The following is a 27,226-nucleotide window of genomic DNA, read 5'->3' as shown; positions in this document are numbered from 1 at the left end:
TGCTTTCTGGCAGCTCCCCGTGGGGTTTGTTTGATGACTGAGCCACAGTTAGGTTTAAACCACTCATGGGTGGGAAGTGTTCGTGCTCTGTCAGAAGAGCTAGGGAAAAGACGGATGGAGGGGAACAGAGAGCAGGAAGAAGAACAGGAGTGGCTCTGATCATTGAGTAGAAAGTTCATGTCCCGTCCTGTGACTGGCTCTTGGGGGCATCTCCTGGAGGCCGGTGAGGCTAACCTCGGAGGCTCATCAGGACGCTGGGATTGTATCCTGTTTTCTTGGAAATTGGGCAGGACCAAGAAAGTGTTTCGGGGGAATGCGTGTTTATCTTCTGCGTCCAGCAGCATCTTCTGACCACTGAGGACTCCTTGTACTTCCCCAACATCTGTGGACCTGCCTCAAGCTTCGTAAGATCTTGTTTTCTGAACCAATGACATTTTAAGGAATATTTGAGCTGCCCCCCGCCCTTTACTTTGGAGGACTCTAGTAACTATGAGTCTGGGGTCATTTTTGCCAGATTTAATGCAGTTCCGGTACAACACAAAGGACTGTGGGTGGTTGAGTTGGCCAGAGCAGTAAAGAGATTTAGAAATAACTGAGAACAGTCTTTGGTTCACTTCACTACTGCTTGACCTTGAGACTCAGCTGGGGAACTCGAAACTAAAACCAGTCTATGCCCTTGCATTGAACAGATGGAGGATGGGAGAGCGGGGGTGGCCGGCCCGAAGGGTCCTGTGGATGCTTGGGTTGCATCTCGGTGCTGCTTTCCTGCCTGCCTGAGCCCTATACCCGCTTTCTCTGGTTGGAAGAGCCAGCCTCCTGTTGGCTTTTTTCAGGGTTAGATAGAAGAAACCTGATCAGAAACCATCCAAAGATTCATCCAGAAACCATCTGGGGAAGGTGTGGCCCAAGATAGAATGGAGGGGAAGAAGGTTGGGGTGACCTTCGATGAAGCTGGGTAGGAAATGTCTGTATCCTGTGTGCCGCTGACGGAGTCTTGGCTGATGCGGCCACTCTTCCGGTAGCATCTGATGCCTGCGCTTCTCTTGCTCACTTCCCTGTTACAGTGGCAGGTGAGGTGGGCAGCAGGCCTGGAGAGAGGGGTGGGGAGCAGAGGGAGGTACTAAGAGAATAGGGAAGAGCCAGTGTTACAGGCCTGGAACCAGAGCTCAGCATGCCTGCCAGTTCCCACATACGGAGGTTTGCTGAGCACCTACTGTGTTCAGAGATTTGCACACATCCTGTGATGTGCCGTTTTAGGAGATGTCAGTGTTTCTAGAAAACAAAGAGGTCTCGATTTAGACTGAGCAAGGATGAGGTCTCCACAAAACTGCTACGGGACTCCTCCTGGGATGGGTCAGTAGCCGAAAGGGTGATCTTTGAGAAGGACACTGCTAGTGAGTAGGGAAGGGTCCTTTGCATGAATAAACAGAACCCTGCTCCGAAGGAAGCTGGCAGGAGGTGACCTGCTGAGACCATGTCCACCCAGAAGCCAGGGCCTTGCATGCAGACCAGCCAACCTGTACAGAGTCCCACAGGGATGTGGCGACAGGGGTTTGAATCTCGCTGATAAAGCAGATGTTTGAGTGGAAAGGTTTTTATTTTATTTCAGTTATAGCAAGGGCAGGGGGCGAAAACCTGACTTCTCATCCATCACATATTCTGAGATGTATTTGCAACAGTGAGCTATCCTGAAGAACGTTTAAAAGATCTATAGACCAAGCCCTGGATACAGCTCCTGAATCCTACTGTGTGACCTTGGGCAAATGACTTCACTTCTCTGAGCTTCCCTGTCCTCATCTGTGAGATGAAAATAATAATACCTACCTTATAACGATACCTATATGAGTAGAATAAGGTTTTTAAAATTGAATTCAGCGTGCTTGCAACTCCCTCTTCACTTACAAGCTCTCAGTAAATGGTAGCTATTCCTAATAATTTGGAAAACAGCAAGACGGCTTCCTGAGAGTTGATAAAGTCAGCACATTCTAGCATAGTTTAGGGATGTACAGAAGCCCCTTAAAGGAGTAGAGGCGTTCACAGGCCAGCAACACATTTCTGGATAGCAGAGGTTTTAAGGGTAAATTGTTAGTCACAGGGAGGGTCTGGTCACCAGCAGAAGCAGAACCAGGGGACAGCTAAAGAGACAGCATCAAGGGCTCACTCTTAGGGGTTTCATTGCGGGACAGTGGGTGCATCAGGCTTTCTCTGATCCCCAAGATACTAACTGCCCTGTTCTGTGTCCATATTCCATCAGGTCCCCTTCTAAATGACCTGGCCTTCGCTGAAGGCCGCCTGGGAGGTAATGCCCAGATCAGTGGCTGTAAGCATCTTATCTGCCCGACAGTTCAATTTCACCAGCTAAGAAAACACAGCAGCCCACATCTGCCTTGCTGGCACGAGTTGGTTTCCTTGAGTTGAGCACCTGGCTCTAGTGGGAGCGTCTTTCCGCGCCTGTGCAGTAGAGGCAGACCCTCGCAGTGGGCGCTGGCGGGGCCGCTGTCTGGGGGGCCAGGGGCATTTCCTGGTTGATACCCCCACAGCCTTTTCCAGCCGGGCACCACGGCGTTCCAAACGGCGGCAGGGAAGGATCCCTGGCGGAGTGCATTCGCTGCTGCTCTGTCTTCCCCGGAGTGTGAGCGGGTCCGCGTGTTTGTGTTTCCATATTACCACTCTCGCTTTGCTTTTAAAACAGCAACAAAGAAAGAGGAATATTGGTCTTTATGGCTGCCAGTACCGTGCATGCCAGAATCTCGTGCTTGCTGAAGCCGCCAGATGGTGGTAGGACTGTGTGTGGTTTTGTTTCCTCTGCTTTTTGAAAAGTCGTGAAGTGGGAGAGGCTGGGGAGTGTGAGCTTGGCTGCAAGATTGTCAGCTGATAACAGTTTGCAGTGTCTTCCACCCCGCATGTGGGCACAAGGGTGTCTTCCCAAAATGTGTTGCTGACCCTCTCCAGCATTTGCTGAGTGCACAGTATTAGCTGTCCCGTAAACACCAGCTGAATTGTCCGGCACCTCCAGCCGCATACAGTAGCTGAATAATACAATTTTTCAAACAGGAAACTCCATGTGTTTTTCTCTTCCGTGAAGATGGAAGCCAGTGGTTAGGATTGCCATTGTAGCAAAAGGGAAGTTATGCTTCCTTTGTGGGGGAGCTTTTAAGGGTTTATTTTTAAAAATCTTTATAAGTTTTTTTCACATTTGTCCTAAGGGACGCAATGAGGACAAAGGGGCAGATCCTTAAAATCTGCTTAAAATATTGTTCACGTTTCTCATCTGTTAGTTTCCTTGAAATCAGATGGTGGATTTGTTGCAAGAACATTTGGGTGATCTAAGTAGCATGTGCAAAAGTGTTGGGTATTCTTGAAACCGTCGTCAGGGTTAGCATAAGGCGTTTGGATGCTGTTCAGTGATTGAAGTCTGACCAGTGTCTCTACTGAGCAGAGCCAGCTTACGTGGTTGACGTTAATGGTAAACGGTCTGTATGGTAACCCGCCATACCAGGAACTGGTTGTTTCCCTCCCCTCCCCTCCCCTCCCCTCCCCTCCCCTCCCCTCCCCTCCCCTCCCCTCCCCTCCCCTCCTCTCTCCTCCCCTCCCCTCCTCTCCCCTCCCCTCCAGTAAACAAATGTAGGGCATCAAATGATGCCACCTTTTCCCTGTTGTCCATCTCTCTGTGCCCAAGGATAAAAATAAAATGCTGATGAAGCCAAAAGAAACACAGTTAATTTGTTCTTAATATCCTGAGTGCCTTCTTTGACCTTTCATGACAATGATGGTGCCCCTGACAGGAACCAGCCGCCTCACACATGCGCAATGACGGACTTGGGTGTGTTTCCCAAATACGAGAAAGGACAGCCAGTGTGGGACTCCTGAGAGGGCAGCAGGAGCTTCTTTGCTAATTAAAGGCAACAGTGTGATGCTGAGCAGTAAGGAACTGCTGGTTCGTTGCTTGGTGAGTTTTCTAAGGGATCTTCCAGCCCAAAGGTCACCCTAAAAATTCCTTGCTTCCGCGTGTTGATGAGCTGTGTGTTCACGAAGGCTGGGGCTGTCTCCCAGTAATGGAACTGTAGTAGCATTTCCTCAGTGTTTGTTGAGTGTGGGACTGCTATCCCATCTCTTCTCCAGCCTCCTGGCTTCTGTAAGATGCTTTTCCTTGAAGGAAGAAAGAGGGTCAGCCTGGAGGTCACCCGGAAAGTGAACTTTCTAGAGCCTTAGGCAGGTATGCCCTCCTCTAGCTGGGGTCCAGTTGGTCCCCTGCCTGGATCGCCCGAGTGCTCCCTACAGACCCATTATTTTGTTGGTCCGGCTGTGGTGGTGCACCTGATGGCCCTTTGGACTTGGCCCTTTTGGACTGGATGTTTGGGTAATGCGTGGTCTTTATTAGCTAGGGCGTCATGGTTGAGCTTTTCCAAGGATAAGAATTGAGCTCCCCTCTTTCTTATTAGAATTCAGGCTCACACTCAGGTCCCCGAGACACTTTTATTCTCCCTTTCGGAGTCCGGGCACCATCACTTAGAGCTGTGAGAACCCCAAAACCGCCCTGCAAGATGGCAGAAGTGGGGCGCCAGCTTCCCCGTCAGGTACAGCGCTGGCGTGCATGCGGAGCCGTGGTGGCCGTGGCAAGTGCCGGCAGATGGTGTCCCCAGCCGTGCCCTGCTCCATCTGGCCAGAGCGGCAGCTGACGCACGCTGGGGCAGCTTCTGTGATGCCATGCCTGGGCAGTCTTCCAGCCGGCCGTCAAGGTGAAAGACACCTGACGTTTTAAGACTTCGGGGCTCTTGAAGAGCAGGGGCTGGAGAGAAAGGACAGACATACTCTCTTGTTGTGTACTGAATCTTCAGTGTTACAACCTGCCACAGGCCATTGGCAGGAGAGCTCCTGCGTGTCCTGTGATGGTACCGAGCAGAAGAGTCCATGGGACCTTTCCTTTCCATCCTTTACTGGAAGGAGGCCAGTGACACACTGGTCTCGATCTTTGCAACGTAAAAGTAAACAGCAGAAATATAGGGCTGGGGACACATTCAAAAGCTGGCCAGCCAAGGACAGCTGCCTGCCTGTTTCGGAGGCCTGGGGGCACCGAGAAGTTGAAGCTCACTGCTGCCGGCTGACCGTGAACCTCTTGATGCCACAGCTCTGAGTTCCATCAAATGACCACTTGGTTGATGTGTAACTAAGGACAAGCAGACGTTTCCAAGGCAGACCCTCTGGACCACTCCTTCTCAGCCTTTGGTCTCCTGAGATGTTTGGAAAGAAGGAATGATCCGGGCTTTCACAGAAAAACATCCTTTGTGCTGTTAACTTGCCTTCCATGTTCTCATCAGGCAGCTCCTTGGAGAAGGGCCATATTCCACGTGGGAGAAGTGAGGGCTGTCCTCTGGTTGCTGGCACATTGATGCAGGCAGTCGCTCCAGCCAGGCCAGAGTTACACTGGCCTCTGCCTTCCTGTAGGACCTGGCTGATTATTGCCACACCAGAGCCCTACTTAATTGGCCCATTGATGTAACCAGTGCTCTTTCTCTAGAAACTGTACCAACCCCTGCCTTTAGTAAGCTCATAGCTGGTAGGCTTCTCTCATAGCCACACAGTATGGACCATTATTAAATTATTTAATTATAAGGTATGTAAATCCTTTGAATATGAGTGTAAAATCAAGATTGGTTATTTCTACAAAATAAATGGAATGCTTAAGATATGGGATAGAAGCAAGTTGCTTTTAAAAAGAAATATCACCATCAAATGGCACACGAATGAGGCAGTTGTGAAAGATCAGGGACAAGACTATAAAAAATCTGAGATACTCAGGCTGTTTCACAAGAAGCCCAAACTCTGAATCATAGGTGATGCGTTTCAGGTGTGATGTGTGCAACAGAGACCCGAAACACAAGTCGGCACTACTGTTTATTAGAATACAGTCATCCACATTTGAGTCTAAGCAAGTTAGACCCTTCCCGAGGTCACACAGCTTTGAATCCACATTGTTTCACTTCAGAGCCTGGCTCTTAACCCTTTGGCTCTCTCGCTTTTCTTCTTGATCCGCATGTTAATTTGGGAGATGGCAGGGGGCTGGTGCCACGACTCCAGATCAGCCACGGTGAGCGGTGAGCATGTGGCTGTGGGAGCTCCGTGGCCTGCAGGCTATATGAGGTCCGCATGTCACTCAGGTATGTGGCACGGGGGGAGGGGAATACAGCTGGGAAGGGGCCCCCAGAACTCTTTTGAGGTCAGTGGGGGAGGGGATGGGGTTCACATACCACAACAGGTAAGATCTGGTGTGGATAAGACAGATACGCTTTGGAAAAAGGTTCCTGATTAAAATATGTCACAGGGGCAACCTACAGTCTTACTTGGTATGTGTGGCGTATCTGGCGTGTTTGGTGGTTGTGTGCCTGGGAACCACACACGGCCGCCCCTCTTAGATCTCTTAAACTTTAACTAGGTGGGTTCGGGAAGCGATTGCATGCATCCGTGTGCACAAGGATGGAACACCTGCCCGGGCTAGGGTAGTGTCTGGTGTCACCGATCTTCAGAGACACCATGGGGCGGTCAGTGCCTCGCTGGCCTGTGTCCAGACAAAAGTCATGAGCCGTTGAGTGGCTAGAGATCACTTTCATATTCTGCTGCCCTTGTTCCTCTGAGCCTGTGTCGGTCCCACGAAGGAGCTCTTCTTAACCACTGACGGTGGATCTTCTGTGCCTGGGATCGGGCTCTTCTCCGCCCCCCTTTCATGGCTATGTGGATCCTTCTGGTGTTTACCCTGGAACATAAGCTAGCCCTGGTGGAATCTATGTGTCCCTAGGGCTGTCGGGGAGGGAGTCAGTGCCCTGTTGACCTTGTGGGGAATGTCCACTGTGTGTGTTGGAATTAATGTTTCTCTAATGGCAGTGGAGTTGTTCCTTCCTCACATGAACAGGGGGTGCCTGTCACCTCTGTGCTCAGGAAGCCGGGGGGTGGGCAGCGAGCTCGCCTCTTGGAGCGGCTGAAGTGTGTGTTTGCGGGGCCGCTGCCATCCCGGGGATAATGTCAGCTGTGGCTTCTCCAGGCCCAGTGCCCAGATCAGAGAGCTGTCCTTGTGGGAGAAGGTCACTGTTCCCCTTGGCTGGTGGCTCTCAACAGGGGTGAGTCTGCCCCCCAGGGGACATTCGACAATGTCAGGAGACATTTCTGGTCATCCTGACCTGGGGCGTGCTGCTGGCACCCAGAGGGCCAGGGATGCTGCAGGATATCCCGCTGTGCTCGGAACAGCCCCACACAACAGAGAAGGATCTGGTCCAAGACGTGAGCTGTGCTGGGGTTGAGAGCCCCTGCAGTAGGTGAGCGACCCTGTCCCTTTGACCCCGCTCCTGCAGAGGCTTCGGAGAGCCTTCCCCTGTCCAGTGACTCTTTCGGACTGCTAATGAGGCTCCCACCGACTTGAGCCCTCGGAGGGCCTCCGGGAGGCAGAGTGACTTATTGTGGCCCTATGCTCCAGTCCGGGCACTGCTTAAATCCTGCTTCCCCCTCCCCCTGCCCCCTTCCTGCCGCAGAAGCTGGGCCTGACAGACCAGCTTTTTAGCCCTTGCTGGCCACCTGCACGCCAGAGACCCCACCATGGCCGGTGCATTAGTCCCCTGCTGTGTGGGGAGACGGAAGCTGCCTGCCAATGAGGCGGCGTGGAGGGACAGACAAGGCCACTAGATGCATGCCACTGTCCCGCCTCTCTGCAGAGCCACCGTGTGGCAACTTGCAGTCTGAAGGGCGTAGCCCTGTTGGACTTTTGGGGGGAAGGACCGTGGCTCAGCGTCTCCTTATTTTCCTCTGTCGTCCCGCAAATGGCATAAAACTGTTTGCATTCTGTTTGTGCCTTTAATGTGCCTCTTTGTCCTCAGTTGGGAATGTCTCCAGCTTGTCATAGTGGGAAAGGGCCTTTGGATGTCAGTAAAAGTGGGGCTTGGAGCTTAGCTCTCCCACTTCCCAGACCTGTGGCCCTCAGCAAGTTAGTTCACCCACCTGAGCTCCTGTTTTTCCATTTATAAAATGGGGACAGTAATACCAACCCCACAGTGTTGCTGCACCATTTCCTAACTATCCCCCCAACCAGTCTGCTTTGGTATCACTTTAATTCTTGCTGCATGGTAGATCCTTATTATGGGGTGCACTGAGTCTCCCAAAGAAGTAGGTCGACATCTTAACACCCCAATAACAGTGAATGTGACCTTATTTGGACATGAGGTCTTCGCAGGTGTAATCAAATTAAGGTGAGGTCATGAGGGTGGCCCCAATCCAGTATAGCTGGTGTCTCTATAAGAAGAGAGAAATGTGGACACAGAGATGTGCAGAGATGGGAATGGCTTCCCAGGTGCCTCGTGTGAAGACGGACTCACACAGGAGACTGCCCCTCGATGACGAAGACAGAGACCGGAGTGATGCGTCGACAAGCCAGGGGCTGCTTGTAACCGCCAGCAGCTGGGCGGAGGCAGGAAGGATTCTCCCCTGTGGGCTTCTGAGGAGCACGGCCCTACCCACACCTTCCTGTCAGACTTCGGGCCCCTAGAAGTGTGAGACAGTAATCGTTGTTGTTTGAAGCCAGCTGGTTTGGGGTGCTTTGTAACGGCAGCCCGAGGAAACGGGGGCAACCCTCAATGAGCATTTGTGGAATTTTAAGTGTCTTCAGGTGCAAAACAGCATCTGCCCCAGCATTCATACTCTGATGGTCTAGCCTCTGCACTTCTTTTTTTTCCACCGTTTGTGTCCTTTGCAATTCATCCAGTGTAGATCCCCGACTGATTCTGTGCTACGCTATTATAAAAACCTTTGCTTGTTTCGGCAGAAAGTTCTTATATGTACCACGTTGGAAAGAATTAAGATTTTTGCCCTAAAGTAGATTTGTGGCGCTCGGCAGCCACTGCCCAGACCGCGCTCTCGCAGCAGCGGGTTGCTTCCTGCTGCTCGGGGGACGTGCAGGAGGCCCGCGGCACTCTCCAAATGAGCATCTCTTATGCGGCGTCGGCAGGCAGAACAGTGCCCTCCCCAAAGGGGTCTCCATCTTCATCCCCAGGACCCCCGACTGTGTTGCCACAGTGCAAGGCAAAAGGGGCTCTGCTGCTGTGAGTCAGTTAAGGATCTTGAGACAGGGAGATTATCCCGGATTATCCGGCTGGGTCTGTGTATTGACAAGTATTCTTATAAGAAGGAGGTAGAGGATCAGTCAGAGAAGATGTGAGGAACTTGCAGAGGTCAGAGAAGAGAAAAGATGCTAAGCTGCTGGCTTTGAAGATACTGGAAGAGACCGCAAGCCAAGGGATGCAGGCAGTCCCTCGAGGCTGGAAAAGGCAAGGAACAGATTTGCCCCTAGAGCCTCCAGAGGGAACACGGCCCTCCTGACACCTTGATTTTAGCCCAGTGAAACAGATTTCGGACTTCTGACTTCCAGAACTGTAAGATGATAAGTGTGTGTTGCTTTAAGCCAGTTAGTTTGTGGTAATGTATTATAAAAACAATAGAAAGTGAAAAACCATTGTTTCTTTAGATTGACCTTACGTCAGTCTAGACCTTTCTTAAGACAAGACGCTTGTATTTATTTTGAATATTCTATAGTGTGTACGTAGAAGACACACAAAGATTTATGGGTTCAACAAAAGACAGACCCAGCCCCTGGTCCTGCCCCCAGGTAGAGGCCTGCCAGCCTGGTGATTGGCTCTCAGAATGGTAGATGGTGGCTCCTTCCTTCAGCACAGTGCTGGGTGTGGGGAATCCAGAAACAAGTAAGATCTTGTCCTCACTCACAAGCTGCTGAGTGTCTCAGCCAGCCTTTTGATTCCATAAATATTCTCACTGTCAAATCGGAGCCCTTCCAGATGTCTGCTCTGTCTTCGTAGCTAAAGCCGGTTTCCTCTGAAGCTTTTTCAAACTTGCTGATTTTTTTTTTTTTTTTGGTAAGTTTTAGCAAGGGTCAGGAAGAGCATAAGATGTTAAGCACATTCACGGATAGAGCTATTTTTAGGGTGCCCCATGCTGCTGCGATCAGCAGTAATTCCAGCGGACGGGTCCCGGGGTCCATGGAGGAGGTCACCGCCTGTCTCCTGCCCTGTGCCAGTTGGACAGAGACGCTGCTGTTTGCAAGTTGTCTTTGCGGTTTTTATTTCCTCCCCTCTCAGGCTTTCCTGGGCTGCGGGGGCCCAGCAGTGAGCACATGCAGCCCGTTTAGAAACTGCTGGTTATCGTACCATAGGTCAGCTGTTTCTGGGAAGCCTCTGGCTTTCCTGGGGGTGGCACGTGACTGGTGGCCATCTATGGAAAATGTCTGGCAAGGTCACAGAAATAATGGAGCAGAGAGATGGGGTGAGGGAACCGACCTTGAGTGATCTTTTCCAAGTCTATTTCGAGGAAACTGAGGCATGGGTAATCCGTGAGGAGCCGCCCACCACTGCGCCCTCAGCGGTAGCTTAGCAAGGACGGGAGCTCAGTCCTCTGCTACCAGTTCAACATTTCTAGGCTCCACAGCCAGAATTTGAGGGCCGGTCTTTAAAGGCCTAACGCCGCTCAGAGCATGTTGCTTAAGTGAATTTAGCAGTATTCATTCTAGGCCCTTGGCTCTGCCCCTGCCCTACCTTCCTCTGCAGTCAGAGCCACATGCGGAGTGGTGACACGTAGAGGCTCTGGGGCCTCGGTCTGGGTTGGAACCCCACTCACTAGCAACGTGAACTTGGACAAAGTCCATAAGGCACTTTTCCTGTCTATGAAATGAGATGTAATTGTGCTAGCAGTACCAGGAGTGTCTCGGGCGCTGAGGGAGTTCGTGTGTGCACGGACAGCACTTCTCCCTGGGCCTGGCACAGCCTGAGCTCTGTCCCGCTGGCTCGCCTTCCCACGACCTTCAACAGCTCCCGCCTGTCCCGTGGCTGACTGCACGCCACTGTTCTACGCTTTCTTTAACCTGCTCCCCAGAATGGGATTCTACCTTCAGTGTTTACTGTTGTCAGCAGCGTTTCGAGGACTGTCCTCCTGTGAAAGGATTTGCTCTTGTCCTTAATTGTTTTCTCTGGTTAAATTTCTAGAAGTAGAAGTGCCGTGTTAGAGAGGGGACTTGTTTTTAAAGGCTTTCCTGGATGGACACCGCCAGATTCTCCTCCACAAAAGGACTAGTTCACACTCCCTCCAGCAGTGCATGAGTGTGCCAGCTTCCTTGCATGGCCAGGTTATTAGCTTTTAATCAAATGAAGGCCCTGGAAAAATGGGAGACACTTCCCTGGGGATAAAGTGTTCCTCGTCTTTGCTCCTAAGCAGTAAAAGCTTGGGAGGACCTGAACAGAGCCCAGGAGGCACGCAGTGCGTGTGCAGACAGCGCCCTCTACTGGTCGCCCCTGGTGGAGACTGGTGAGCGGCAGTAGATGGGGATGCCCAGGTGGCTTCTGACTCCCGGGAGAGGCTGCAGGTGCCAGGGGCTAAAGGGTGACATTTTACCAAGACTCCCGGCTGGTTCTGCCCAGCCTCAGGTGACCTTTAGCTCTTTCTCAGTTTTCTTACAACAGTGCTTCATAAACTGGGTTTTTGCGGCCCAGGGAACACTTTATACTGTCTGGACACATGTCTAGATTCACAGATCGGGGAGCTGCTACCGATTCGTGGAAGGTCGAGGCCAGGGATGCTGCTAAAACCATCTTAAAATGTACAGGATCCCCCACCCCCACCCCCAACAAAGAATTATCCGACCCCACATGTCAGTATTATTCAGGCCGAGAAGCCGTGTTTTGGAGGAGCGGGGGAATTGTTCTAGAAGGCTTCTCTTTTCAGTCTAAAACAGGATATAGAAATGTTAATATTTAATACATATTACTATTATCACTAATTTTTTTTTTTTTTTTTTTTTTGGTTCTGGAACCTGTTAGTTTTGCAGAATAAAATAGAAAATAAGAGGAACTGAAATTAGCACATTGGTGTTTCTAGAAGAACAGGCAGAGGGGGCGACATGAACCGTAATAATGTCACCAGTACTAATAAGGGAGGGCATTTTTTTTTCCTGTTAACTCGGCTTGGTTAAACCTACCGTAAATGCCTGCAGCTTTCCCTTGAAGGCCTTGTCTGAAAAATAGTGCTTTATTTGATGCTTCCCCCTCCCCCCGATTTCATGAGTTCTAGTATTTTCATAACGTTTGTAATTGAGCTTTCCAGTGCTTGACGCTGAATTACCATCTGTGGCTGCAGTTTGCTCCCCCACACCCAGCTAAGTGCTGACTCGGGCATTGTTTCTAAGAGGGGAAAGGAGGGGAACTTCACAAATAATCTTAAAGAGGGTGTGCCCGAAGGGAGCAGGATGACCAGAATTTCGGGAAAGTCAAACTGAATTACAGCTTACTTTGACTTTTGTTGAGTCTGAGGACCTCTTTCACCAGAGTTACCCAAACCCTTTAGAAAACACTCCCCTATTTCATTTTGCTTTGGCCTCGCTAGTCTCCGAATGATTTGTCTTCTAGACTATGTGTCTTGAAATAGCTAGAGTGGCTTTATTAGCTGTTCTAAGTAATGCTACGGGGGTTATTTGCCAGAAGTGGAAAGCAAAACAAAACAGAACAAAACAACAGCTTTTCCTTAAATATCAGATACTATTTTAATCATCTTCCTTGGGACATTATTTTTTACGTTGCAGGTCATGATCTGCGAGTGGGTTGTAAAATCAATTTCTGGGTCACAGGCGGCATTTCGCGAAAATCAGAATAGAAAGTATTACTGGGCATTGTATATAGTAAAGATACCTTTTATTTTGGTGATTAGAGAAAAATGTGTCACCGTATATATTTACGTGTGTGTGTGTGTATGTGCTCGCAGGTACACACGCCTGGCGAGAGGCAGTGGCTTGGGTTTTACCCCGTGATGAAATCCGGCTTCTTTTCAGATGATTTCATGCTCTTTTCAAGATTTCCGTGATTCCAGCTTGTCTCCTGTGCTCAGCGTCGCCTGTGTTTCTTTCTCAGGTGGAACCAGGGAGATTGGCTCCGCCCTGACCAGGATGTGCATGCGGCACAGAAGCATAGAAGCCAAGCTCAGGCAGTTTTCGAGGTGAGGAGCGCGTCTCGCCTGGATCTCACCAGCCCTTGCTGGTTTCCGGGGAAGGGGCAGTGACCTGCCCAAAGCAGCATTTCTTTCCCCGTGGTGTTTGAAATGCCCACAGCCCGTCACGCTGCTCACTCACTGAACAAGTGGGTCGTCTGCTGCGTGCCAGGCTCTGGTCTGGATGCTGGGGGTGCAGCAGACGACCAGACGGCACGGGTCCCCACCCTCGTGGAGCCTGCACCCCACTTTGTGCTCCTCTGGGTCTCTCCTCGGCCCCTGCCAGCATGAGGGCCGTGCTCCACCGTCTGGAAGGGGAGCCGCGGTGCTGGGGAGCTGGGCACGTGCGGCTCCTCTGTTCCCTGTGGACATCCTCTCCACCCCCCCCTCCCCCGGAGGACAGCGGCAGCGATGGAGCCCTCCGTGCTCCAGCCTCTGATCTGTCTGACCGTGGGGATTTGGAGTCACCAGTGTTCTAGTGAGGGGGGACGTTCTTCCAAGCAGATCAGACCATCTGCTTTATGGATCGCAAGTTGTGTGAGGGGTTGCCGAAGGGAAGGGCTCTGACCCTCCTGGCTGGGCCACCGTGGGAGGTGGAAGAACACTGTGGGAAGTGCCTGGTCTTAGAGACAGGTAGGCCTGGGTTGGAACCCCGGACTGGCCGCTCAGGTGCTGGAATCTTGGCTGCTACAAAGTGGGGTGCTTGTGAAAAATCCATGGAATGCCCGCCTATTTCCAGCAGAAAGCACGTGGGTGGCAGGTGATGCCATCTGCCCGCCTCCCCTCCTGCCGGCTCCCAGACCGTGCCGCGCCTCCTCTCCCACTTGGCATCCGGGTTTATTTGCAGGCCAGTCTTGCAGTACCCCACCCCATTTTAGGGATGAGGAGACACCATTTCAACAGCCAGCGTTTATGGAGCACCTGCTGTGTGCCAGGCACTGTCTCAAGGTGTGGGGGCTGTAGCAGCGAGCAGGACCGTGCCCTGTTCTCACAGGGCTTATGCTCTAGACACCGTACACCTCCCACAACGTCAGGTGGTCGGAGATGCCACAAGGTGAAATCCATGGGATAGGAGACAGGTGGCCACTGTTTGACACCGGGTGGTTAGGGAGCAAGTCTGTTCAGAGGGACGATTTGAACAGAGACCCGGAAGAAAGAAGCGAGTGAGCTGTGTTGATGGCCGGCATGTGTGTGAGGGAGGGGACACCCTGGCGAGGAAACGAGGGAAATGTACCAAGAACTTAAAGATTTTTAGGAAGTGCACGATCAAAAAGTAGTCGGAGAACTCCTTCAGAGTAATTCTCACCAGTGCAATTCGAGCGATTTATGGGCACTTGCTAATGTTTCTACAACATCTCTGTGATATAGGAACGTGTCCGTTTTCCTTCCGTTACACAGACAGAAACCCTGGGGGTCCACGCCTTGCTCGGTTCCTCTGTGTGGGGAGCCGCCTGGGGACCGTGCACAAAATGAAGGGCCGTACCTGGGGATGCCTTTGCTGCTCTGATCCAGAAGGTGGCCGTTCAGCTTTTCCTCCTCCAGGCTGTCCGCAGTTAGTCTACATTCATGACTTTTTTTTAAATTTAAATTTAAATTCAATTGATTAACATATAATGTATTATTTGTTTCAGGGGTACAGGTCTGTGATTCATCAGTCTTGTATAATACCCAGTGCTCATTACAACACATACCCTGCCCATGTCCATCACCCAGTGACCCCACCCTCCACCCTCCATGCTTCCAGCAAGCCTCGGTTTGTTTCCTATGATTAAGAGTCTCTTACGGTTTCTCTCCCTCTCCCTCTCTGGGTTTGTCTTGTTTCATTTTGTCCTCTCCTCATGACTTCTAATCCCGAATGCACATAGAATCATGTGGCTCTTATTAAAACAGTGGTAATACTGGGGTCCCACCCGCCAGGTTTCTGTCAGGCAGTAGGTCTGGGGTGCAGCCAGAGGGGTGGCCCCACGGGTCTGCAACCATGCTTGTGAACGCAAGAGTGAGAATATAAGCAGGGGAAATGAGAAGAGGACTCGCTCCATCCAGTCACGTTGACGGCCTCCTACCAGTCACTGGAGAGCATTCTGAGAATAAGGTTGTTATGAAATGGGGGGATTTGGATGTGAACTTGGGCTCAGTTGCTGCCTCGGTTTGCACCCAGTTATCATGATTTAGGTAGTTTTGACAATCAAGTATAAATCTTCACAACAGAATGTATCTGTTTAATTTCTCCTTTTCTTTCTTTTTTTGGGTAAAAGTGCTTTAATCGATTGTCTGATAAACCCACTTCAAGAACAGATGGAAGAATGGAAGAAAGTGGCCAACCAGCTGGATAAAGACCACGCAAAAGGTACAGGGACAGGCTGTCTGCTGCGTGGTAGCATGCACTCCGAGCAGAGCTGTGCGTGCTGCCGGCTGCTGCCGTGTGCCCCTGCTGGTGTTCCCCTCAGGGCCCCCTCTGGTCCTACTTCTCCCATGTCAGCGTTGCAGAATAAAGACTCATGAAACTCCCTCGGCAGCGGATGGCCCAGGCCCTCAGTGGTATCAGTTGGGATCAGGTGAATGAAACGTGAATGGTGAATGGTAATGGTAGGCTTCAATGCCAGAGATGCGCAGATGAGGCGTTCGGCACAGTTTGAAAGCCAGCCTTTTAATGGGAGGAGCTAACCTTGGGTCTCCTGCCCAGAACTGCCACCCTCTCTGGAATATGCTTCCACAGATGCGCCTCAGCACCTCGTGTGCCAGGGTGTGGGGGCAAGAGTGGTCCAGACAGACACCTCTCGAGCTGGTCTTCCTGGACCCAAAGGCTGGGGATGCTGGCAGCATGGAAGGGGCAGGAGACATTGCTCCAAAGAGCATATGACCTGCAGTGAGTGCTGGGGAGGAAAGGCATATGGGGAAATCAGAGGCGGGAAGAAGCCAGAAGGAAGCGTTGGCGAACAGCAGATCCCAGGAGCACATGACTCTGAGTGGTGGCATGGGGCTTGGGGGAGGGAAGCATCTGGAAAGGTGCGAGGGAACTGGCCGAGTGGGCAGTTACTTGAATATGAGGGCACCAAAGGTGGAGAGAGGTGTCAGAGGCTGTTGTCATCTCAGATGTGCATGTCTGGGTGACAGAGGCACCAACAACAGAAATGGGAAGTCCAGGAGCAGGTGTAGACTGGTGGGGGAGGAGGAAGTCATTGTAGGGGAGACGTGTATACGTGGGCTGCCCCTCCTCAGGGTCCAGTGCTGGCCTTGGTGTGAGTGTGGGAGTAAGGCTAAGGCTGCTGGACCTTTCCCAGTTTTCCTGCATGCCATCCCATCGCTCACGCTTTGGTCTCAGGTGCTCTTTGCTGAACTGCAACATCTAGCCAGCGTCTTGCCACATGCATTCTTTTTTCAGCAAAGCGCTGCGAATTTGGGCCTTTGGGAAAGCAAATCATATTTTTCAATTTCCTGATACATGAGCCGAGAAATTGTGGATTTTTCACTTTTAGTGAAATATCCCCGAATGACATCTTTCTTCACAGCTGATACGAGTGAATACTATCAGGAAAAGACCAAGGTGCATTTTGTGGTTTTTCATGTTAATAACCCCTGCGCTGTCAAGTGTCAGCGTGAGATTCTTATCATAGGGCGTCCTGGATAAAGCTCTTTATTGCATGTCATCATTTCTGCTTTCTGTGATGAAAGTAATGGCTGCTCCTTAAAATATTTTCCATGGAGCAAAGTGGTAAAATGATTCAATATTCTGCTTTCTCTTAGAATATAAGAAGGCTCGCCAAGAGATAAAAAAGAAGTCCTCGGATACACTGAAACTGCAGAAGAAAGCAAAAAAAGGTAACTCTCCAAATTCTGCCATTAATAGCGCTACTTTGGGAAAATGAGCACGTGCTTGGTTTGTCTTTGAAGCAGAAAGCATTCGATTCAGACTCTGTTGCATGTGACGGCCCTGGGGAGCAGGAGCACATAGAATCCATCTGAATTAAAGTTCTCGAGTGCAGAATATCTATTAATTTGAGGCCCTTGCAAAGTTGTACTTGACTTGTTCCCTCCCCCCACCTTTGTCTCCAGAATTTGACAGTTTCCATGCCTATTGTGCGTTGTAATGAAACCTATAAATTTCTTGGAAGCCTTGGGATAATGCATAAAAGCCTTCATGCAAATGTCCTCCAGTAATTATTACAGAAATTATGTCCTTTTCTCCTCCATCTTTCACAGCCTATAATCTCCGAAACCCTTTATTAAGCCTTGTAAGAATGTTAGAAATGGCTGCAGTGGGAGCCTGTGCTGTGTAGAGATTTTTCATGGTGTTTGTGAGTGTCGGGGCTCTGTAGGGAAAACTAGACTGGGGCAGCGTGGCCCTCTGCCCACCTCCCTGCATACTGTCGTCCACACATTGGCCCCCTGTCAGATCCGTGACCCAGCTCTGCTCTTCCAGCGTGGACTGGGAATGTGCAGAGAAAAATCTAGCTACGTCCACTTTGCAAGCATTTGTGACCTATTCCTAAGACCTAAAATCTAGGGACTCGAACTTGAGAAAGTGACATTCTTTCCAGACTATTCTTCTTGGTACCAGGTTTTTGAATTTGTTGTCTTACAACTGATAAAATGTTTTTGTTTTTCCCATAAGGCTGCTCTGTGTTTAGTGCTTGTTTGGGACAATGTTTGGGACAATTTTTAGGTGGAAACACCCAAAACCAAATTTCCTCTTTTCCTAAATGGGCAGTTCTTATTTGGAATTAGAAGAAAATACATTCAGAGAGATGGAATAGCTTGGTGGAAGGGGGGCAAGGACTGGACAAAGTTTTTTTTAAGCTTTGACATTTCTCAAAAATGTCTTCCCAGTTCTTATAAAAACCATAAAACCATTTCACGATAAGGGCAGAATTTTCACCCATAATCAGATTTTCTGTCAGTATTGGCCTCACTCATTTGTTTTGGATGTGTTTTCTTGGTCTTGGTGCTTTTCGAACACGCAGCGCACCTGGGAGCTAGCATTGGACAAGTAACAGGGTTTGCAGCCAGTAACATTTTAGTGAGTCTAGAGGTAAATGCTTATAAATAAAACGGCCATCATTTCCATCGAATCTGGGGTCGAGAGCTGGCTGGTAAAAATTCAGAACTGATTTCCATGTTGTTGACAGCTTGGCAGCTTTGAGATGAAAGGGATTTGGAAGGAAGGCCCAGGGAAGACACTCACAGGTTGGGAAAGGTTTGGGGAAGTTTGGTAAAAAGGATGAGGGAATAAAAAGTATCTGTTTTCCCTTAGCTGTTCCAGAGTTCCCTTTCCAGAGGCCTTAAGTTCTTGGCTGCAGTGATAATCCTTTTATCTGAATTCTGCTTGGAGGCTGAAATAGTCCTCATCTGTCACTCAAAGTCCCTGGCATTGCCCAATTAGCAGAATTTGGACATACAGGGAAAGCCTGATGGGTTGATTGCAGTGCAACACAAAAGGAAGTTTCTGGCAATTAGACTTGCCCAAGCACTGGCTCAGGCTGCCTAGAGAGGATAATGAGTTCCCCATCAAGGCACCCGAGAGAAAGATTCAGGACGCCTAGGGTGCTGGACTGTGTAACATGAAAAGACGCTTCTGGTCCCAGGACTCAGTATAATTGGCATTTGGTTGTGAGGCTTCATGGAGCACTTGGGCCTGAAGGCAGAGAACGGAGGCTATGACCAGGGCTTTCTGGAAGCATTCTCTCTCAGCCCTAGCCATATAGCTGGTACTGTCAGGCACCATGTCCTTCCAGACAAGGTGGCCATGGTGGTGTAGTTATGTACATGCGCCAAGTCAGATCAGTTGCTTGGAATGTTCCAGATGATTTTCTAGTTAGTTATTCCGGAGTACAACCAGAAAACAGTTTTCTTTCTTTTCCTTTACAAAAAAATTTTTTTCTAAAATCTATAAGTGCATTTTTTTTGACCGAGCGCACACATTCGTGTATATCTGGGGTGCATGGAACCTTCTAGAAGGCACCAGAGTCCTCATTCTGACTGTTTATATAGGAGTGCTCTCCTAGAAGGTGGATAGCCTGAGGATAGAGCAGGAATGCTACAAGTTAAGGGCCAGCAGAAATCTGGTTATTTGAGGCTTCCAGTGATTTGGGGTCTGGTTACCTGAAGTTTCTCTCCCTCTCGGCCAGAACTCCTCTAGAGGCATCTGAATTACCTCCCACAGGTGGTGGCTTCCTGGACTCTTGGCTTAGAAAGCATTGGTAGTTTCTTCTGAGATTTATACGATGTGTTAAGATAGACCCATGTGCAGATACTTTTTTTTTTTCTTTTTTGGTCCTGATAGAACTGAGTCTGATAACCAATTCCCTTTTCATGTGTTTTCAGGAGATCACCAAGCAGCTTTCTGCCGTGCCTTTTTAAAAAACTGTGATCTTTGATCTAAAAATCCTTCTGACTCTCCTTTTCAAAATTTCAAATGCCTTTTGTGCATTTAAGCATGGTGGTAGCACTGCCTTTGACATAGGCAGACATAATGGGACCTCATTTTTGTATGTGACTAATTTACTTTAATTTTCACTCTGCAGATATCACCTTTTGTCACACACTTTTTGGACTCTTTTTTTTTCTCTATAATAAAGATAGTGGTACTTTATAATCAAAAGGTATTTAAATATTACCATCAAAAAAAAAATTTCGAATGTTCTTTGGGGGATTTGGTTAGATTTTATCTCAAAACCATTTTAAAGCAGGTGTCATCTGCTCCAGCTGTGGGTGAGTGTACCTATTTTAGTGGAAGGCAGGTTTACCGAACACCTACCAGGAGTCAACGCTAGGCAGATGTTGGGGGCTGCAGAGATGGTACCCTCCCTCGGAGAAGTTCCAGGCTGATGCCCAGGGTTAGGGACCCAGGACAGAGCCAGCCTGATTGACAGGTAATGGGGAGAAGACCAAGGCAGTGGGAAGGTAGGGACGTGGCATGGAGCTGACCCAGTAGCCCGAGCTCTAGAAGGCATCCTATGAGTCCTTGTCAAGCCCGGCTGCTTGATGTCAGCTCAGGTTCCAGAGCTGGCCGAAACGTCACTGGGGAAGTGAGCGTGGATGGAATGTGGGAAACATGTTCTGTTCTTTGCTTGCTTTTGCCACCTTACTGTACAAAGTCTGCAGCCTTACTTCTTATTTAATTAGCTCCCATGTCCTATTAATTTAAATGTAAAAATTAATTACGGTCAAACCTTCTGTTTCCATCTGGAACTACTGAAAGCTTATCAGGACTTTCTTTGAGGCTGCTAAAACTGGAGCGTCTTATTGTATTAATCCTGTTAATACTACTGTTTCAGTAGTTCAATCTGTCATTTTTGACCAGAGGCTGGGAAAAGCGAATACTGTAACCCTAATAAACAGACTCACAGAGGTCCAGACAAACACGTTATTTGCTCTTCTACTAAAATTTTAACTTTATTTATTTTTTTTTTTCATTTTTCACCTCAGCTTAAATTTTGTTTCCTGGGTTTCCCTAATTACTCTTCAAGTTATAATAAATTATACTTGAAAGATTTTCTTGGTAAAGCATCTTAATTGGCTTCTTTGGGGAATATAGTCTTCATCTCTCTTCTTAGAAACTGTGCCGTGATCTCTAGGGGGTGATGCTTGCTAACGAGGAAGGTTTGTGTTTAGAGGAGAAAGAAAAGTATTAGCAAGTCAGGGAAGAAAGGGACCGTCGATGCACAGCTCTCAGTGGAGGTGGGTTTAATTGCCCCGATAGAAAATCTGGTGGCAAGCCACGAACTGTGTAACACATGAAAGGAAGGTAAGACTGCTGCTCGAATCCCAGTTTGACTTTATTATTTTCCTTTTTGTGTCAATTGTGTATCCTGCACTTTCTCACCGTGCGCCCCCCGCCAGTGGACGCTCTGGGTAAGTCTACCATCCCGACTCTCTGGTGGCTGGTCACGATGTGGTCCTTGCTGTGGGCTTTCCGTGGTTGTCCAGACCTATGCTAGTTGCCCAAGTCTTCCTGCCAGCTCGGAATAATCAGTTGTGACTACTTAATTTGCCATAACTTCAAGAAAATCGTGTGTGTGTGTGTGTGTGTGTGTGTGTGTGTTAATCATTTTCTTTCTTCGGTGTTTGGCCCTTTCACGGGTTAGCCCAACATCCTGAGGGCCTTTGCATCATCATAATTCAGTATTAGACTCATGGAAAAAAGAAATACAGAGTGATTTGCACAGAAAAGAAACATATTTATGCATACATATATATCTGAGTATATATATGTATGTGTGTATTTATGTCACAAAACGTGTAGAACTGCACTAAATAAACCCTCAAAATAATCCCCAAATCAGATTTGGTTGTATTAAGCTAGCAAAATTTCTTTAACTTTGTCTCCCTAGGACCATCTAGTGCTTTTCAAAATGAATAATTCGTGGTTTAAAAAAAATCAAAAGTATTTCTTATTTCAGTGGAGTTTGTGAAATGTTTCATTTCAAAGGTATCATATCTTCCAATTCAATAATCCAAATGATTCTTCTCAACTGAATGTTGACCTTTATTCTCTGGGTGATCTGCTTTTGGAGTCTCGTGGCTAGCCCTCTGTCTCAGAAAGGTCTGTCTGTGAGGTGTCCGTGTGGTTTATCTTGCCTTCAGTGTGCCTGAGTGTTCTCGGAGAACATTTTTACCAATCAGCTCCAGAGAGGTTTTTGAAATGGAATCTGCCATCTCCAACAAACCCAGATGGCCCGGGTCTCCTATGACAGTTGGGGGGCCGAGAGGGTCCGCTGTTGTTCACACAGGACATGGCCCTGCCTCAGTTTCCCCTCATGGCGACATTGGCCTCGTTGTTCCCTAACTTTATAAGCGATGATCTTCTCCAGTCCTCAATGTTGTGATTGTGAAACACTCACAATCTTTAGTGTACTTTTGGGAGGAAGGTAAGACAGCCACTTTTTTTTTTTGCATATTATTATGATAAAATTTATATAACCTAAAAGTCACACTTTAAAGTGTACGTTTCTGTGGCTTGTAGTACATTCACAACATTGTGCGACCATCACCACTGTCCCATTCCAGAAGATTTGCACCACCCCGAAAAGACACCCCTGCCTTTTGAGCAGCGACTCCACATTCTCCCTGCCCCCAGCCCCGGACACCCACCCATCTCCTTTCTGCCTGTATGGATTTGCCTCTTCTGGACGTTTCATATAAAAGGAACTGCACAATAGGTGTCGTTTCGATCACACAGTTTTACTAGAACCTTCTAAGAGCCTGGTGTGAGTCCGTCTGTGGAGCAAACTGGGCATTTTATTTGCTTTGAATGATGGGCAGTAGGGTTGGGGATGAGGAAAGAAACCGCACAGCCCCCTTTGGCTCTGTCGCGTAAACTCTGCTCCTCTCAGGAGAAATTGCCACAGTTCTTTCTGTTTCTTTCTCTTGCAGGGTCCAAAAGCTAAACCACAGTGACATGTAATCATAGCCATGAACTTGGGCATAAAGACATAAGAGAGCAGTATGGCTTGAAGCCCTCCTAAATTTTTTTTTTTTACAAGTTTTAAATCATTTTTGAACCTGGACATCTACATTTTAACAGTTTCACACTAGTTAAATTGTCCTGGTTCAACGAGAGAAAAAAATATAAATGAAACTCTCATTTGGTCTAGTTAGAAGTATTTACCTTGTGAACCCTGGGTTCCTGCATGAGCTTGGCTCAGGGCCTCCATGAGGGAAGGAATTTACAACTCAAAATGTATTCTGCCAGGGATACGCCACCCCCTCGAGGAATTGGGTCTCTAGTGGAAGTAAACCAGCTTGTTTAATCCGGTGTGCTCAGCTCTCTGAGGAGTGTGAGCAAAAAGTAGAGCAGTGGGCGAAGAAAGAGGAACTCAGCTCAGCTTGGGGGTGGGGAGGTGATAGGAAGATGGGAAGGGATCAGCTGGTAGAAAGTAGGGCAAGGGCTGTTCAAGGGGGAGGGGACAGTATATGCCAACATACGGCTGTCACTGGAATCCTGGTCAAAGGTGACCGTGTCCCGAGGGGGCACCCTGAGGGCAAGTGTGTGTGCTACCCTGAGTTAACTTTTCAGGAGGCTGCCGGTCTCCCTACAGGTGAACTGTAGCCATATGAGATCCACAGGGATTCCCCCCTCGCTCAGCCTCAGCTCCCCGGCTACCCCGACCTGCCTCCGGATGGTTCCATGACTAGGCCTCGTTTCTGCTCAGACCCCAAACTGGACTAAACTTCTTCACCATCATCTCCCTCTTTCTTAGCGCCTGTGCAGTGCCGAGTGCCTTCCACCACGAGCGTGGTTTACGCGTCCCACGGCCACATCAGGCGTATGCGCACATCCCCACGTGTGTTTCTTCTGTACCTACAAACCCGGCAGAAACCACTCTCCGAATGCCCCTGAGACCTGCAGTCAGTGTGGGTCGTTGTCCCTGCCTCCGTGGCACAAACTGGATGGGTCCGGGTCTGGGTCTCTTCCAGCCACCCCTGCCTTTGGTTCTGGAAGGGGATAGTTCTAGGAGCCCTCTTCCCCACAGGGGGTTCCCACCTAAAAATCTACAGTCTGAGCTGTTAGTGGGTCGCCTGGCGTTCTTGGCTGGCACGGGGCAGAAGACGTCCTTGCTCTGTTCCTGCTGCTGAGCACGAGAGACACCCGGCCGCTCAGAAGCTGGCGTGGCTGGCACGAGGAGCCCCGCACGGCTGTCCACTGCCTGTGTCCTGGGTGTGCCTCTGAAAGTCGCCCGGAGTAGCGATCCCCTTAGGACCTCCTGGGCCACTGGAGTCGGGATGGAGCCGAGAGGGCCCCCCCGCCCTGCCCGGCTGCTTCTGGCTGTCTAGGTTCCGAGACCTGGCCCTAGAAATTGACTGCTCGTTGCGGTCACCACCTCACTAACACGTGTGGGCAGTCTGCACAGCAACAACCCAGCCACTGTCCTTCCTGAATACTGTCGTAGGTGGTGGGGGGCTGGCCCGTGGTCCAGCTGCTTCCCCCGTCTGCGCTCACACCAGTGCAGATGGTAAAGGTGTACTTACTTTGGGCCTGAACAAATGACTGCTGTCTGTGGAAATGGAAGCTGGAACAGTCCCTTCCGAAGTCGGGGGCAGGTGATGGCTCCAGCCTTCGGAGGTGGTTTGGCCAGGTGCAGTCTTGCGATGTGTCTGGGGATTTGGATCCAACTGTAACTCGGGGGAGGCTGTTGAGTCACGGCTTTGTCCCAGGCTTGGGGAAGGCATTCCAGGAGCACACATATTTAAGTATGCAGGAAATAATTGAATGGGTACAAGTCTTACTTAACGGGAAAACCTGTGTGACATGGACAGGGAAGGACTTTGTAACTAGGGAGCGACGGCCTGACGGAGGTTCTGGCCCTCGGAAACACCGGATAGAGCACGCAGCAGAGCAGAAGCGAGAGGAGCAGCCGGCGGGTGACACAGCCGGCCCTGTGAGGCAAAGCCCAGGGCTAGCGGGCTGATGGGGAAAAGCACAGCCTGGGACAGCCCGACTCCTTCCACCTTGGTGGAAGCAGGAGTGATGAATTTTCCTTTTTATACCTTGTGTGGCATTCGGGAAGGCTGTCCCTGCCTGAAATCAGTAGGGACGTTGGAATTTAACCCAGGAAACTCCTGCAAAGGGCTGTTGCATTGGAGAAGAAAGCAGGTGGTCCTCAGAAGCGGGGGGGATTCGTTCGCCATATTTCACAGCTAAGAATTGTAGGTAAAAACAGGCCACGCAGACCCCCCCCCCCCCCGCCCGGAGGCCCAGAGCTGTGAATCCCCTTCCTTTGCAGAGCTGATCACTGAGAAAGCCTCACCCCCACGCAGCTCACCAGGGGCCTCGCCTGTGGCTCTGATTACGGATGGCTGACCCCAGGAGCTGAAATGCCAAGCTGTCCCTTGCACAGTGACACTGTTGTCATGGGCTGGAACTCCCGGCTTCCCTGCGGCTGCATTCAGGAGCCAAGGGAGAGGTAAAAAGGCTGTGGTAAAAGAGAGGTGTTTACAGTGGCCTGGAGGGGATACAACAGGAGTCCAGTGGAAAGGCCAAGAATTGAAAGAACAGCTTGCTTGAAATACTGATTTCTTGCACAGTGTGGGTTTCACCTCCTTGGCGGCGGGTGCGGGGCGGGGGTGTGTGCGGCCGGTCTGTGTCGCTAGAGCTGCAAGCCAGTCTCGGTTTTCACGGGGCTAGTTGGTTCCCATCTGGTGGCCTCTCTCTCGTTCATAAACGTCCTCCCGGGAGACTGTGATGAGCCCCGCGCAGCAAGCCATTGAGGGAGATAGGTATGAGTGCCCCCCTGCCCCCCGCTAGCCCCCGCGGGCAGCTAAGGAAGCAAAAGTGGCCTCTGCCCCCAAGCTGTCCCCAGGGTGACAAAGGCATTTATGTTCTAACATCAATTGTCTGACGCCTATGACTGAGCCCAGTTCTGACACTAACTACCCAGAGTTAGCATAGATCCCAGAGGCTAAGTGCTCAGTTCCACAAGACCACCCCCACTTCAGTCACTAGCCACAGGTGGGGGTCCCCAGGCTTTGGCCTGGCCAACCTCGAAGTCAGGGTTTCCTGTAGACTCCCCTCAGGTTTGCTAATTCGTTAAAACGACTCCCAGAACTCAGGGAAGCACTGTACTTAGGATGACTGGTCTGTTCTAAAGGATACAGATAAACATCCCGGGGAAGAGATACACAGGGTGGTGGGGTCAGGGTGGGTGCAGAACGGCCGTGCCTCCCCGGGCGTACCACTCTCCCAACTCATCGGAATATTCCCCAGCCAGGAATTCCTCCTGAAACCGGCTATTCACGTTTTTACCTCGGCTTCATTATGGAGGCACGATTGATTAAGCATTGGCCATTGGTGATTGAAAGCCCATTCCCTCTCCCCTCCCTGGAGGTCAGGGGTGGGGGCTGAAAGCTCAAACCTCGAATCCTGTGGTTGGTTTTCCTGGCCAGCATCTCCCATCCTGAAGCTATCTAGCCCCCTACGCTCCCTGTCACCTCGTTAGCCTGACGGAGACATTCCTGCCATTCTGGAAATTCCAAGGGTTTGGGGAAGTTCTGTGCCAGGAACCAGGGCAAAGACCAAGTGTGTGTATATTTGCGTTGTGTTCTGAGACAACACACTAACATCTTATGACAACTCTGACATGACAACATGACAACAGTTCGTTATGAAGAAAGTGCTGGTGCTTACACAGGAGGCAGGGGCTGGGTTTTCCTTGGGGGAGCTCAAGGTTTCCAGGAGGAGACAACACTCAAACCGACTCCTGAAAGTTGAGTCAAGAGTGTCTGCAGAGAAAGGGGCGGATGGGAGAAGAGGGGAGCAGGCACTCACAAAATCCGCACGGCTGGAAGCTGGAGGGTGGTTCCATTGACGTTTGACTCAGTTAATGCTGAGTGGTGCCTGCTAGGCGTCCTGTCGGGCTACACGCTGGGGTCACGTTCTCCCCGTGCTGAGGGAAGATGGAAGAATGTGCTGTATATATCGAGACCTTACACGGGCGGGAGTGGTCTTGACTCTTCCTCAGGTACAGGACTAGGCACAGGTGAGCAGGCTGACGGGTCACAGCCTTTTTCCACGTTAAAGACGTGGCTTTCAAGACTGTGAAGCCCTTGTAGGCTCGTTGGCTTCTAGAAAGTTCTTCTGTGACTGTGTGCATTTGGATTAGGTAGTGACCCAGCTGGATGCCCATTAACAGGTGGCTGTTGTTGTCCAGGCAGGAGGTGACCGTGGCCAGGGCTCAGGGAAGTGGCCACAGGGATGGAGAGAGACGGGGGTTCAGGAGCTTTTTAGGGGAAATGTGAGAAAGAGGAGGTGAAGGGGAAGCAAATTTCAGGCAAACAGGTGATGGATGGGAGAGTATGTCTTTGACCATGGAGGAGGAATCTTCTCAGTGACACGAGGATTCTGAGATACCACGGGTGCTGAGCCACAGGTTGGCAGGGGACATTTCCTGGTTGTCCTTGGAGCTGTCTTTGCTTCGATTACACAGCTGATTGCTCGGGGACCAGCGAATCCTGATGACGAAACTCCTGCCTTTCCTGAAAGGATGATTGGATGTTATGCATTTGTGCACAGCACAGAGGACATTGCACCTGAAAGCCCCTTTGAAACAAGCCCGAGTGCCCTGTGCCCTGCATACTGTCCCCTGCCGAGGCGCCCGGTGCGGGGAGGATGGCTTGAGAGATGCCAACAGCATCGGACTCCGAGTGATCACCACATACCGGGTGCCGTGCTAGTACTGTCTCAAGACCACCGTGCGAGCTGGGGACTGCT

General features: G+C 50.1%; 1 protein-coding gene across 19 annotated transcripts in view; it reads left to right on the top strand.

Moving 5' to 3' along the window:
- The window catches only part of MTSS1 (MTSS I-BAR domain containing 1), a 156,727-nt gene that overhangs the window by 108,416 nt on the left and 21,085 nt on the right, over nt 1-27,226 (top strand). For 10 of the 19 annotated variants that reach the window (XM_026495429.4, XM_057307817.1, XM_057307815.1 and 7 more), the window contains 4 exons: nt 12,945-13,029; nt 15,276-15,367; nt 16,765-16,839; nt 20,860-20,871. In XM_026495429.4, the coding sequence (XP_026351214.2) occupies nt 12,945-13,029; nt 15,276-15,367; nt 16,765-16,839; nt 20,860-20,871 (264 nt within the window). The remainder of the gene's footprint in view (nt 1-12,944; nt 13,030-15,275; nt 15,368-16,764; nt 16,840-20,859; nt 20,872-27,226) is intronic. The other 9 variants (XM_026495440.4, XM_048212527.2, XM_026495436.4 and 6 more) reach the window with 1 other exon arrangement.

Source organism: Ursus arctos, unplaced genomic scaffold (assembly GCF_023065955.2).
Source record: "Ursus arctos isolate Adak ecotype North America unplaced genomic scaffold, UrsArc2.0 scaffold_6, whole genome shotgun sequence".
NCBI lineage: Eukaryota > Metazoa > Chordata > Mammalia > Carnivora > Ursidae > Ursus > Ursus arctos.
Note: the sequence above shows the minus strand (reverse complement) of the source record. Positions and strands in the feature narration are given on the sequence as shown.